The 14,290-nt window shown below is 47.9% G+C and overlaps 1 protein-coding gene across 3 annotated transcripts in view; it reads left to right on the top strand.

The window, feature by feature from the left end:
* The window catches only part of LOC139424577 (serine/threonine-protein kinase N1-like), a 58,126-nt gene extending 44,217 nt beyond the window's left edge, over positions 1–13,909 (top strand). For all 3 annotated transcript variants that reach the window (XM_071176552.1, XM_071176550.1, XM_071176551.1), the window contains exons 6-23: positions 2,019–2,164; positions 5,786–5,999; positions 6,386–6,586; positions 6,727–6,836; positions 7,176–7,319; positions 7,456–7,531; positions 7,798–7,927; positions 8,143–8,227; positions 8,549–8,628; positions 8,891–8,963; positions 9,072–9,163; positions 9,296–9,472; positions 10,803–10,865; positions 10,953–11,029; positions 11,199–11,341; positions 11,582–11,689; positions 11,938–12,018; positions 12,193–13,909. In XM_071176552.1, coding sequence (XP_071032653.1) covers positions 2,019–2,164; positions 5,786–5,999; positions 6,386–6,586; positions 6,727–6,836; positions 7,176–7,319; positions 7,456–7,531; positions 7,798–7,927; positions 8,143–8,227; positions 8,549–8,628; positions 8,891–8,963; positions 9,072–9,163; positions 9,296–9,472; positions 10,803–10,865; positions 10,953–11,029; positions 11,199–11,341; positions 11,582–11,689; positions 11,938–12,018; positions 12,193–12,396 — 2,204 coding nt within the window. In that variant the 3' untranslated portion in view covers positions 12,397–13,909. The remainder of the gene's footprint in view (positions 1–2,018; positions 2,165–5,785; positions 6,000–6,385; positions 6,587–6,726; positions 6,837–7,175; positions 7,320–7,455; positions 7,532–7,797; positions 7,928–8,142; positions 8,228–8,548; positions 8,629–8,890; positions 8,964–9,071; positions 9,164–9,295; positions 9,473–10,802; positions 10,866–10,952; positions 11,030–11,198; positions 11,342–11,581; positions 11,690–11,937; positions 12,019–12,192) is intronic.
* Positions 13,910–14,290: the final 381 nt, after the last annotated feature.

Below are 14,290 nucleotides of genomic sequence, written 5' to 3'. Positions count from 1 at the left end.
CCTCTCTCTGTGTGTCCGTCTCGCTGTACAGGTTTTGTCTGTGAGGCTGGAAGGTTGCCAGCACATTTCACCTTACCTCAATCCGTCAAATGGCAGCTCAGTCAAAAGGCCATCAATACTGCCCAGCTCTAACCTCTCCCCATGTACAGTATAGTCATCTACCTCCCCCTGAGTGTCCGTCCAGACTGAGACGAGGCTAACAGTAAACAGATCAATACTCTACAGCCTCAGGGACTGTCTGGATGCTTCTCTCCTGGAGTGAGGAGGGCAGCCAGACTCATTGACATCCCGCGTGTGTGTCTGTCTCTCGCCCTCTCAAAGCTGTGGGCTCAGTAGAAACTCGAGAGGACACGCATACAAACACTGACTCTCAAAGTACATGCACACGCACGCACACATGCGCACGCACACACACATGCACTCATCGTGCGTTACGAGTTAGCAGGCGATCGATGAATCTCAATTGCAGAAGGGCACGTGAATCCCTCCATCCTCAGGAAACAGCTAATGGGGTCATCTGGAGAAGAGAGGGATTGATGGAGGTCAAGAGAGGTAGATGGAGGGAAAGGAGTAGGAGGGGAGAGGAACTGAAAGCTATCTGGAGGGACTTTAAGGATCATGTGTTCCTATGGGCAGGCGTTTTCTGGTGTACCCATCTGTACCCAACAGAACTCTGGCTAGTGAGGATAGTGTATTCCCTATGGAATATGTCTTCCAGGCTTTTTCCTCATCGCTGGTCAGAAGCACTTCTTCAACTTTCAAATGTAGACATATGTGACGAGGGATCCTTGTTAAAATGTAGCAGGGTGAATGTGGGGTCGAGGATGGGATTTTCACCCTAAGTGGCTTTAGTGGTTACTTAGCCAACGACTTCCACTACCACACACACACTTGCAGAAACAAACCCCCATCACACACTCACCTAAAGGTAAACACATACTCGCATAAAGGTAAATACACACTCCCTCTGTATTTACACAAATGCGCACTCGCGCGCGCACACACACACACCCCTTATAGTCAGACAGAAGGGTCTCTGGCACCCAGCCGAAGACCGTATTAGGAGATAAAGGAATTCAACCACATACCCACCCACCTTTCTCTTCTGTGTCTGTCTCTCTCTTTCTTCACTCTCTCACTTTCTCTCTCTCTCTCTCTCTCTCTCTCTCTCTCTCTCTCTCTCTCTCTCTCTCTCTCTCTCTCTCATTCAACCACATACCCACTTCTCTCTTGTCTGCCCCTCTCTACATGACTCTCTCTTTTCCTTCCCCCTCTCTCACCCCATCCACCTCTGTCACTCTCTCCTTCACTCTCTACCTCTGTCCTTCCACCCCCTCCCTCTCGCTCTCTCGGTTTCTCTCTCTTCCTTCCCCCCTCTCTCTCTTCCCACCCACCTCTCACGCTCTCCTTCGCTCTCTATCTCCATCGCACCCTTCTCTCTCTCTCTCTGTCTGTCTCTTTCTCTCTGTTTCTCTCTCCCCCTCTCCTCCCTCTCACATAAGCACAGTGTACACTCTAAACCTATACAGAACATCCAAAAAAGGTTTTGTCCTCGACAATATTCCAACACACATTGATGAAATGTCTCAACCCCTCTGCTATTCCGCAGTCTGAGTAAAAAGGAAGTGTCATCTTGAGTTTATGTCCCATATTTTCCCCGTCTCTTTTAACACATCACCAGTGACGGGTGAAAGCGGAATGGTAGAAGGACCGCTCCAGTCCAGTCCGTTCACCTGTCAAGTCAGGTCAGATTCGGGGTTGTGACAGAAAGCATATAGGAGAGTGCCCTAAACTACACTGACCATCTTCCTCTCAGGGATAGAGTTTTCCTGATAAATAAAACATTCCAGATAATTTTTTTATTTTTTACCTCAGAGTATATCAGAAACTCCTAGACTATTATTGAAGTTAACCTATGTTAACATTATGCATTAAACGCATACGTCTAGGTCTACTCACTCCTTATATGCGCTTTTCACTCATCCCTTCTCTCTCTTTCTCTCTCCCCCCTCCTCCAGGTAACCAGGACGTGTGTGGTGTGGAGCTGCGTATTGAGGAGCTGAGGCACCACTACAGGGTAGAACACGCTGTGGCAGAGGGAGCTAAGAATGTCCTCCGACTACTGGGGGCCAGCAAGGTCCAGGATAAGAAGACCCTGTCAGAGGTACACACCACATGCATGTGTAGACACACACGGAACATGAACACACACCACACAACTCATTGCGTGCAAACTCACTCTACATGGATGCATATGAATCCATATGTAACCGATGTGAAATGGCTAGCTAGTTAGCGGTGGTGCGCGCTAATAGCGTTTCAATCGGGTGACGTCACTCGCTCTGAGACCTTTAAGTAGTTGTTCCCCTTGCCCTGCAAGGGCCGTGGCTTTTGTGGAGTGATGGGTAATGATGCTTCGTGGGAGGCAGTTGTTGATGTGTGCAGAGGGTCCCTGGTTCGCGCCCGGGTATGGGCGAGGGGACGGATGAAAGTTATACTGTTACATTGATGCTGTTGACCCGGATCACTGGTTTCTGTAGAAAAGGAGTAGGTCAAAAGGGAGGTGAGTGTAACCGATGTTAAATGGCTAGCTAGTTAGCGGTGGTGCGCGCTAATAGCGTTTCAATCAGGTGACGTCACTCGCTCTGAGACCTTGAAGTAGTTGTTGGCTTTTGTGGAGCGATGGTTAACGATGCTTCGTGGGTGGCAGTTGTTGATGTGTGCAGAGCTCGTGCTGCTAGGTGACCTAAACTGGAACATGCTTAACACCCCAGCCATCCTACAATCTAAGCTTGATGTTCACACAAATTATCAATGAACCTACCAGGTACCACCCCAAAGCCGTAAACACGGGCACCCTCATAGATATCATCCTAACCAACTTGCCCTCTAAATACACCTCTGCTGTTTTCGACCAAGATCTCAGCGATCACTGCCTCATTGCCTGCATCCGTAATGGGTCAGCGGTCAAACGACCTCCACTCATCACTGTCAAACGCTCCCTGAAACACTTCAGCAAGCAGGCCTTTCTAATCAACCTGGCCGGGGTATCCTGGAAGGATATTGATCTCATCCCGTCAGTAGAGGATGCCTGGTTATTTTTTTTAAACGCCTTCCTCACCATCTTAATTAAGCATGCCCCATTCAAGAAATGTAGAACCAGGAACAGATATAGCCCTTGGTTCTCTCCAGACCCGACTGCCCTTAACCAACACAAAAACATCCTATGGCGTTCTGCATTAGTATCGAACAGCCCCCGTGCTATGCAACTTTTCAGGGAAGCTAGAAACCAATATACACAGGCAGTTAGAAAAGCCAAGGCTAGCTTTTTCAAGCAGAAATTTGCTTCCTGCAACACAAACTCTAAAAAGTTCTGGGACACTGTAAAGTCCTTGGAGAATAAGAACACCTCCTCCCAGCTGCCCACTGCACTGAAGATAGGAAACACTGTCACCACCGATAAATCCACTATAATTGAGAATTTCAATAAGCATTTTTCTACGGCTGGCCATGCTACCCCTACCCCGGTCAACAGCACTGCACCTCCCACAGCAACTCGCCCAAGCCTTCCCCATTTCTCCTTCTCCCAAATCCAGTCAGCTGATGTTCTGAAAGAGCGGCAAAATCTGGACCCCTACAAATCAGCCGGGCTAGATAATCTGGACCCTTTCTTTCTGAAGTTATCTGCCGAAATTGTTGCCACCCCTATTACTAGCCTGTTCAACCTCTCTTTCGTGTCGTCTGAGATTCCCAAAGATTGGAAAGCAGCTGCGGCCATCCCCTTCTTCAAAGGGGGAGGACACTCTTGACCCAAACTGCTACAGACCTATATCTATCCTACCCTGCCTTTCTAAGGTCTTTAAAAGCCAAGTCAACAAACAGATTACCGACCATTTCGAATCACACCATACCTTCTCCGCTATGCAATCTGGTTTCAGAGCTGGTCATGGGTGCACCTCAGCCACGCTCAAGGTCCTAAACGATATTTTAACTGCCATCGATAAGAAACAATACTGTGCAGCCATTATTGACCTGGCCAAGGCTTTCGACACTGTCTATCACCACATCCTCATCGGCAGACTCGACAGCCTTGGTTTCTCAAATGATTGCCAACTACTTCTCTGATAGAGTTCAGTGTGTCAAATAGGAGGGTCTGTTGTCTGGGCCTCTCTATGGGGGTGCCACAGGGTTCAATTCTTGGACCGACTCTCTTCTCTGTATACATCAATGATGTCGCTCTTGCTGCTGGTGAGTCTGATTCACCTCTACGCAGACGACACCATTCTGTATACTTCTGGCCCTTCTTTGGACACTGTGTTAACAACCCTCCCGGCGAGCTTCAATGCCATACAACTCTCCTTCCGTGGCCTCCAATTGCTCTTAAATACAAGTAAAACTAAATGCATGCTCTTCAACCGATCGCTGCCTCCACCTGCCCGCCTGTCCAACATCACTACTCTGGACGGCTCTGACTTAGAATATGTGGACAACTACAAATACCTAGGTGTCTGGTTAGACTGTAAACTCTCCTTCCAGACTCACATCAAACATATCCAATCCAAAGTTAAATCTAGAATTGGCTTCCTATTTCGCAACAAAGCATCCTTCACTCATGCTGCCAAACATACCCTTGTAAAACTGACCATATTACAAATCCTCGACTTCGGCGATGTCACTTACAAAATAGCCTCCAATACCCTACTCAATAAATTGGATGCAGTCTATCACAGTGCCATCCATTTTGTTACCAAAGCCCCATATACTACCCACCACTGCGACCTGTACGCTCTCGTTGGCTGGCCCTCGCTTCATACTCGTCGCCAAACCCACTGGCTCCAGGTCATCTACAAGACCCTGCTAGGTAAAGTCCCCCCTTATCTCAGCTCACTGGTCACCATAGCATCTCCCACCTGTAGCACACGCTCCAGCAGGTATATCTCTCTAGTCACCCCCAAAACCAATTCTTTCTTTGGCCGCCTCTCTTTCCAGTTCTCTGCTGCCAATGACTGGAACGAACTACAAAAATCTCTGAAACTGGAAACACTTATCTCCCTCACTAGCTTTAAGCACCAGCTGCCAGAGCAGCTCACAGATTACTGCACCTGTACATAGGCCATCTATAATTTAGCCCAAACAACTACCTCTTTCCCTCTGTATTTATTTTGCTCCTTTGCACCCCATTATGTCTATCTCTACTTTGCACATTCTTCCACTGCAAATCAACCATTCCAGTGTTTTACTTGATATATTGTATTTACTTTGCCACCATGGCCTTTTTTTTGCCTTTACCTCCCTTATCTCACCTCACTTTCTCACATCGTATATAGACTTATTTTTCTACTGTATTATTGACTGAATGTTTGTTTTACTCCATGTGTAACTCTGTGTTGTTGTATGTGTCGAACTGCTTTGCTTTATCTTGGCCAGGTCGCAATTGTAAATGTGAACTTGTTCTCAACTTGCCTACCTGGTTAAATAAAGGTTCAATAAAAATAAATAAATAAATAATCCAGGGTTGTGTTCATTGGGTACAAACAGGTGAAAATGTGTCCGTACAGAATCTGAAAATACACCTTCTTTTGAAGTTCATTGAAACTTTTTCATGCCTACCGAGCTCGACCCTGGTTTGGTCTTTAGGGTCTCAGCCCTATCCTTCCAAATCCCTGAATCTCTCTACCTCCAGGCCCAGTGTCATTTGTAAACCCACACTTCTATACAGTGCACACACTTCCTGGTCTATTTTCGAGCATCTCACCCCACTTCCGCCCCCTCTCATCTCCTCCAGGCCCAGTGTCGTCTGAGCGAGGCGTCCCAGCGGTTGGACCTCCTGAGGGACTCTCTGGACCAGCGTCTGGCCGACCTGCCGGAGGACCACCCCAAGGCCTGCCTCATCAAGGAGGAACTAGTCCTGGCCTCCTCCCCGGCCTTCAGCTCCCGCCACAGTGCCCCCTACCTTCACAACCAGTACAGCACCCTCAGCAAGCCCTCCCCGCTCACTGGTGAGAGACACTGGTCTAAACGTGTCAATAGGATAGGACTGCACACAACACTCAATAGTATCCGTCACATTCAACCGTCTACGAATATAATATACCATTTAGCAGATGCTTTTGTCCAAAATGACTTACAGTCATGCGTGCATACATTTGACATACTGTACATTCACACTCGTTCTGTTTCGCTGGCATCATGCCCTGGCTTATGGATTCTTCTTGATGGTGGACTATTGACAGTGGTTTCATAGCGGTTAGCTTCACCATGGCATTTCAAACTAAACATGGACAGGAGCCTCTTTACGTCACGCGGTGAAGCGCTTGCTTTAGGTCCAGATAGTGGCGTCTCGGGAGCATGCTTACTCTCTTTCTCTGCCCCCCGGTGTCTTCAGGTACTCTCCAGGTGCAGCTGCTGGGCTGTGTGGGGGTGTTGGAGGTGGTCCCGGGGCGCAGTAAGGGCACGGCGGTCATGCTGCCCTGCTACAGCCCCGGGGAGGGACGCTCCTTCATGAACCGCAGCAGCAAGAGCAACCTGTACGGACGCAGCGGGAGCGTCAGCGGCAAGACTCCCAGCAAGACCGACGAACTCTCCTGTGAGTGGCTCGGGTAGAGTGTGTGTGTCAAATGAACCATACCGTTACCATGAATTTGGCTGTTAAATGGATATTTGTGTAAAGGTGTGTTTGTGTAGTGTGTGTAATAAGTGTGTGTGTGTGTGTGTGTGTGTTTGTAGCGGAGGTGAGTGCGGTGCTGAAGATGGATAACTCAGTGGTGGGTCAGACAGCCTGGAAGAGTGTAGGGGAGCAGGCCTGGGATCAGACCTTCACTGTGGAGCTGGAGAGGGTGAGCGGTCTCACACACACATACACACACACAGACAATATTATCATTCAAATATACTTACACAAGTACAAATGTCCTCTCTCTCTCTCTCTCTCTCACTCACACACACACACACACACACACACAAACGCACGCACGTACTCACTCATACACTCACAAAAGAAGCAAGTCTTCACACACACTCTCTCTCACACACACACACACTCACACACACACACACACACACAAAGGGACCAAACCTCTTCACACAGTCTTGCTTCTACACTAGTCAGCTCTTTGAAGAGGTATCATGTGTCTGTGTGTATCTTAGTTGGAACCTGTTACGTGTGTGTGTTCCAGTCCAGGGAGATGGAGATAGCAGTGTACTGGAGGGACTACCGCTCGCTGTGCGCTCTCAAGTACCTGAAGCTGGAGGACTTCCTGGACAACCAGAAACACAGAGTTCAGCTGGAGCTGGAGCCTCAGGGACTGCTTCTGGCTGAGGTAGGTTTCAACACACACACACACACACACACGCTGTAAACTTGACACCATTAAAGAAGTATCAAAACAGTGTTTGGTAAATGAGTTGATCGATCCATTATATAGAGAGCAGTTGTGACGTGTGTGATTTGTTCAGGTGATATTCTTCAACCCGGTGATTGAGAGAGTCCCACGCCTTCAGAGACAGAAGAAGGTCTTCTCCAAACAGCACGGTGAGAGAGGGCAGGGAGAAATCCAGAACCTACTGGTACAGTGGATATCTTACTACAGTATTTCCCACAGAGCTAGAATGAGATTGTATTTCTATGGCGTTTTTATTATGATGATAACGGAAGGGTTGACCTCACCACCGCACCTCCTTGTGGTCATAACAGATTTAACCGCATGGTGTCTTTTGAAAATGGGTGCGTTTGCTGCTGTGTCCAGCTGGATTTATATATTGTGTGTGTGTTTGAACTGTTCCGGTGTGTGTTTGCAGGCAAGGCTTTCCTGAGAGCTCGTCAGATGAATGTTGACATCGGGACCTGGGTCCGACTCTTGAGGAACGCTATCCCCACCGTCAACAACACCGGAACCTACAGCCCCAATGCACACAACCTCAACTCTGGGTATTACACACACACACACACACACACACACACACACACACACACACACACGACTTGGTGCGTGGCCCACGCAAGCAACTTGTACCCAAGTATCTACTCCTCAAATTCATCCCTGTAAGTTGTTGAATGAACTCCACGTAGCATGCTGTGCTCTCTGGACCCTGTCGCTAACCACCCTTGTCTGTATGTGTGTGTGTGTTTGCACGTGTTTACAGGGAGATCTCAGTGGAGAAACTAAATCTGGACAGTGACTCTCCAGTCAGGCATGATTACAGGAGAGACTCTGATAATAACACCCCGGTGAGAGAGGGACAGGAAGACGAGAAACCCAATAAGAGAATAGCAAAATACAACATGAGAGGAACCTCACACACTCACCCACTTCATTTACCTCTCTCTCTCTCACTCCTGGCTTTGCTTCCTCCCTCCATCTCTCTGTCCTCTTCCTCCCTCCGTCTCTCTGTCCTCTTCCTCCCCCCGTCTCTCTGTCCTCTTCCTCCCCCGTCTCTCTGTCCTCTTCCTCCCCCCGTCTCTCTGTCCTCTTCCTCCCTCCGTCGCTCTGTCCTCTTCCTCCCTCCATCTCTCTGTCCTCTTCTTCTCCCTCTGCTCTCTTTTTCTCAGGAGCGGTTGCCAGTGATTGAGCCCTTCTCTCCCCCAGACCTCACCCCTGATCGCCCTGCCCAAACCCCCCCTCTGAGCAGGTGTGCACCCACACTCGTTCCCGCGGACGCGGTCATTATGCGGACACACGAATGGTCATATACGTACACCTACGCACACGAGGGTTTCACACACACACAACAATGTTATATTGGCGGCCGCCAGTGACCATGTGCCTTCCAGGCACCTCCGTTAACCTATGAACTGTTGAAATGCAGTACACACTTCTGGCCATGCTGGACCAGTCACTGTGTTTACTGTGGAGATATGATTTATTGTGGTAATGTGTCTCTCTCTCTACAGTGAACATAAGAAGCTCCTATGCCTCCAGGACTTCAGGCTGATCGCCGTGCTGGGCCGGGGACACTTTGGAAAGGTACGAGTTTCTAACCTCCCTTTGGCCTTCCAAGTCCAAATAAACACTTTGATTTAGTCTGAAATGTGACCCTTGAACCCTGTCTGTTTTACCTGTCCTCTCTCTTAGGTGCTGCTGTCAGAGTATAAGAAGACAGGAAGTATATACGCCATCAAGGCCCTGAAGAAAGGAGATATTGTTGCACGGGACGAGGTGGAGAGGTACATTTACAAACTTGACTTGTTTTTACATGACTGCAACAATTTGTCATCACACAAGGCTTGAAGTTGAACTCTGAATGCACAGATCTCATTTTCACCACCTCCGCTGTTGTTTTTATCCTCTCCCTCCAGTCTGATGTGTGAGAAGCGTATCTTTGAGACGGTGAACGTCTCTCACCACCCCTTCCTGGTCAACCTGTTTGCGTGTTTCCAGACCCCGGAACACGTGTGCTTCGTCATGGAGTACACGGCTGGCGGTGACCTCATGATGCACATCCACGCTGATGTCTTCACTGAACCACGGGCTGTGTACGTAGTCCCAGTGTGTGTGTGTGTGTGTGTGTGTGTGTGTGTGTGTGTGTGTGTGTGTGTGTGTGTGTGTACCTAGTCCCAGAGAGTGTGTGTGTGTGTGTGTGTGCGTAGTCTCAGAGTCTGTGTGTGTGTGTGCGCAGTCCCAGTGTGTGTGTGTACGTAGTCCGAGTGTGTGTGTGTATGTAGTCCATGTGTGTGTACGTAGTCCCAAAGTGTGTGTGTGTGCGTAGTCCCAGAGTGTGTGTGTGTATGTATGTGTGTACGTAGTCCAAGAGTGTGTGTGTGTGTGTGTGTGTGTGTGCGTAGTCCCAGAGTGTGTGTGTGTATGTATGTGTGTGCGTAGTCCCAATGTGTGAGTGTGTATGTATGTGTGTGCGTAGTCCCAGTGTGTGTGTGTGCGTAGTCCCAGATTGTGTGTGTGTATGTATGTGTGTGCGTAGTCCCAGTGTGTATGTGCGTAGTCCCATATTGTGTGTGTGCGTAGTCCCAGAGTGTGTGTGTGCGTTGTCCCAGTGTGTGTGTGTGCGTTGTCCCAGTGTGTGTGTGTGCATAGTCCCAGAGTGTGTGTGTACGTAGTCCCAGAGTGTATGTGTGTACGTAGTCCGAGTGTGTGTGTACGTAGTCCCAGAGTGTGTGTGTACGTAGTCCAAGAGTGTGTGTGTGTGTGTGTGCGTAGTCCCAGAGTGTGTGTGTGTGCGTAGTCCCAGAGTGTGTGTGTGTATGTATGTGTGTGCGTAGTCCCAGTGTGTGTGTGCGTAGTCCCAGATTGTGTGTGTGCGTAGTCCCAGAGTGTGTGTGTGCGTTGTCCCAGTGTGTGTGTGTGCGTAGTCCCAGTGTGTGTGTGTGCATAGTCCCAGAGTGTGTGTGTACGTAGTCCCAGAGTGTATGTGTGTACGTAGTCCGAGTGTGTGTGTACGTAGTCCCAGAGTGTGTGTGTACGTAGTCCCAGAGTGTGTGTGTGTATGTAGTCCCAGAGTCTGTGTGTGTGCATAGTCCCAGAGTCTGTGTGTGTGTGTGTGTAGTCCCAGGCTCTGTGTGTGTGTGTGCGCGTAGTCCTGGTGTGTGTACATAGTCCCAGAGTCTGTGTGTGTGTACGTAGTCCCAGAGTCTGTGTACGTAGTCCCAGAGTGTGTGTGTACGTAGTCTCAGAGTGTGTGTGTGTTTGTGTGTACGTAGTCCCAGAGTGTGTGTGTGTGTGTGTGTGTGTGTGTGTGTGTGTGTGTGTGTGTGTGTGTGTGTGTGTGTGTGTGTGTGTGTGTGTGTGTGTGTGTGTGTGTACTCCACTTTTTTGAATAGGTGTCTTACATGTTTCTGTCTCTGTTGACAGGTTCTATTCAGCCTGTGTGGTTCTGGGGCTGCAGTTTCTCCATGACCACAAGATTGTGTACCGGTGAGTCAACGACACGATCTACTCTCTTAGCGTTCCATCCAAGTCCATGACCGGTCTGTAACATTTCCTATGTCCTCCCTCCTCCAGAGACCTTAAACTAGACAACTTACTGCTGGATACAGACGGATATGTAAAGATTGCCGACTTTGGACTCTGTAAGGAAGGTGGGTGGTCAGAAGTTTGTCGAATCTTTACACTTCTATGACGCGTACGTCTGGATACCTAGTGTGTGTGAACACTCATGTGAGTGCGAGTTTTGTGTGTGCCCGACCTGCGTGCGTCTCTTCCTGCCTGCATGTTTAACACTGTGTAATAACATCTCCCCCTCTATAGGGATGGGCTATGGGGACAGGACCAGTACGTTCTGTGGTACTCCAGAGTTCCTGGCCCCTGAGGTCCTAACTGACACCTCTTACACCAGAGCAGTGGACTGGTGGGGCCTGGGGGTCCTCATCTATGAGATGCTGGTGGGAGAGGTGAGACGTCATTGAAGAGTTGGACAAAATATAGATATGGGAGGACAGAAGATATCTGTCCACTCTTTATTTGAGTAGACATATTCAATGTACATCACTTGGTAGCAGTATACCGTGAACAGAAATGTGTCGATTCACATCAAAAAAAATCTCCTTGGGTTTGGTTTGTGTCTATATTGTGAGGTCTGGTATTTATAAATGGGTTTCCCACTCAATTGTCGGAGTGTGTTTCTCTGCTAGTCGCCCTTCCCTGGTGACGATGAGGAGGAGGTGTTTGACAGCATCGTGAATGACGAGGTCCGCTACCCACGATTCCTTTCCACAGAGGCCATCGCCATCATGAGGAGGGTATGTGACCACACACATAGGTCCATGGTCTGTGGCACCTCACAGATTTGTCCGTTTAATGATGGTAATGTTGTAGTCCTTGTCTCTTTAATTCATGATTTTGTTTACCTGGGAACAGCAGTTCTGATAAGACTCTCCTTCCCAATAACCCCCATAATTCTCTCATTAGCAAGTTTAGTATAACAGCTGGTAATTTGACTTCTATAACGGCTATCAATATTCATGTGATTTGTGTGTGTCATGAACAGCTGTTGAGGAGGAACCCGGAGAGAAGACTAGGCTCTGGTGAGAAAGATGCTGATGAGATAAAGAAACAGCCTTTCTTCCGGGTGAGTCAGAAATCCATGACACCATATTCATCTTTTTCCATTTCTCTTCATCCCACACTTGTTGTTTTTGCAGGAACATATTTTTCCACCGTGATGTTGCTTTTTGTTAACCCTGTTTTCTCTCTCTCTCTCTCTCTCTCTCTCTCTCTCTCTCTCTCTCTCTCTCTCCTCCAGGGTCTGGATTGGGAGGCCCTGTTACAGAGGAAGCTGCCCCCTCCCTTCGTTCCCTCCATCAAGGGCCGAGAGGACGTCAGCAACTTTGACGAGGAGTTCACCGCCGAGCCTCCCGCCCTGACGCCGCCGCGCGAGCCCCGCACGCTCTCCCGCAAGGACCAGGACAGCTTCTGCGACTTCGACTACGTCTCCGACCTCTGCTAGGGGTCGAGAGGTTGTGACCTCTATCACGTCATCATCATATGAGGGTCATGGGGTCACGGCAGTCTGCAAGGGTGGTCTGCATCCACCACACTGTGAATGTGATATGAGAAACGGAGAAGGGTCGGTCTGTAGTGTAGTCTACATCTGTGTGGGAGGTATGAACTAGAGGAGATTAATGCAGACCCAGGCCAAGACTCTGTGACTGTGTTTTTTTTTTACACTGCAGCAGCATCTCACACAACTGTGAGAAGGGGCCCGTCAAGAGGACTGGTGGTTGATGGGAAATTAAGTTCTGTTACAATGAGACTCTGTTTTCCAAAGGAAAAGAAGACAGAAAAAAAGAAACTGTGATGCCCGCTAAGCTTGTGCCACCTCCTCCCTATCTAGAACACTCCAATGGCTGTGTCCTTACAAGAACTTGTCATAACATGTGTAACTTCTACTACACAGTCAACCCCTTTTAACTTTGCCTTCCAGTTCCATCCTCCTTTGTGCCAGTGTTGTAGTCTGCTCTGAGATCTGAGGATCTCCATGTAACGTTCAGGGTTGGGATCCATTCCATTTCAATTCAGTCAATTCAGGAAGTCAATTGGAATTTCAGTTTATTTCCTGAATTGAAATGGAATGGACCCCAACCCTGGTTCCTTCATACTGTGACAAAACACAAATAATATTTGGGAGAGGGTGTGGTGGGGTGGGTGCATGGCTTGAAATGATGCCTTAAATTTCTACTGGGATCTATAGAAATGCATTTCATTTTGTTATGTTGTGGTCCTTGGTAACTAACTGTGGTCCTTGGTATGCAATGAGGCTGATAATGTTTTACATTAATGCTAAGAGGAGACAAGGAAGTACCTCCATCTGCCTATCAAAATGATTGCTTGGAGGAAGTTGAATCAACAGTGTGTAGAATCATCTATATATATGTACTCTGCATTGTTACAACGTTGTGAACAATCACCCATCAAGTTACCCATTGCTAGTCTTGTGTCAACAGAAGGGGTAAAGAACCACTGCTTGGAGGAACGGTCAATTGTGATCCAACCAGATCACTAGTGCATTCACAATGGGCAATTTTTTTTTAAACATTCTTTAAAATGTTCTGATTTGAGTTATTATGGGGGGGGGGGGAGTCAACGACGACAGTGCTTTTGGTTCTGTTTTTGGTTGATAATGAGGTCGTTAAAAAAAGCAACAGAGAGGGTTATTGAATTTATCCTGTTGCCTTTTAATTGGTCCAGTCTGTGAATTTTATATAAGGGTGTGTCATGTGGCAGTCTACACCTGTGCCATTTGGTCATATCTGAACACACAAAAGAAAGGCTGAAGGATGCATGTCTCGTTCCAAACATTTAAATATTTACACAAACACACACTGAGAGACTGTAATGCTCAAGACACTCAAATTCAATCAGTGGCATGAAGCGGAAACACATCCAAGCAATGAATCATGCTCAGGCTTCTCCAGGTTGAAGTGACCATTAAGAACAGATCTAGGATCAGTTTATTCCAACCTCCAACCACTAGGAAAAGAAAACTGACCTTAGATCAGAACTTAGAGGCAGCTTCATCCTCCAACTACAGTACATGCTCATCTGCAGGAGTCAATAGAAAACAAACTTTACCTCCCTTGTCTCTGTGTATGGGGTGTGTTGTGAATCATGTTTGTCTGGCTGCAGACTCTACTTATCTTGTGTACGACTATACAAAAGGAAGTGAAAGTATGAGATGAGTTATTTATAAAGAAAATCTGTTGGGAAAACTTGTGTATACGGTTTACTGTGTTTGATTGGGTGTCTCATCATCAGACCATTCTCTGTCACCTCCCTGCTATTAATGCAATGCTCTATCTTCACAAGTAAGATGGTCATAAAACAAAGGTCATTTTTAGACA

This window comes from Oncorhynchus clarkii, chromosome 13 (genome assembly GCF_045791955.1).
Source record: "Oncorhynchus clarkii lewisi isolate Uvic-CL-2024 chromosome 13, UVic_Ocla_1.0, whole genome shotgun sequence".
NCBI lineage: Eukaryota > Metazoa > Chordata > Actinopteri > Salmoniformes > Salmonidae > Oncorhynchus > Oncorhynchus clarkii.
The sequence above is the reverse complement of the archived record's forward strand: the minus strand, read 5'-3'. Positions and strand labels throughout refer to the sequence as shown.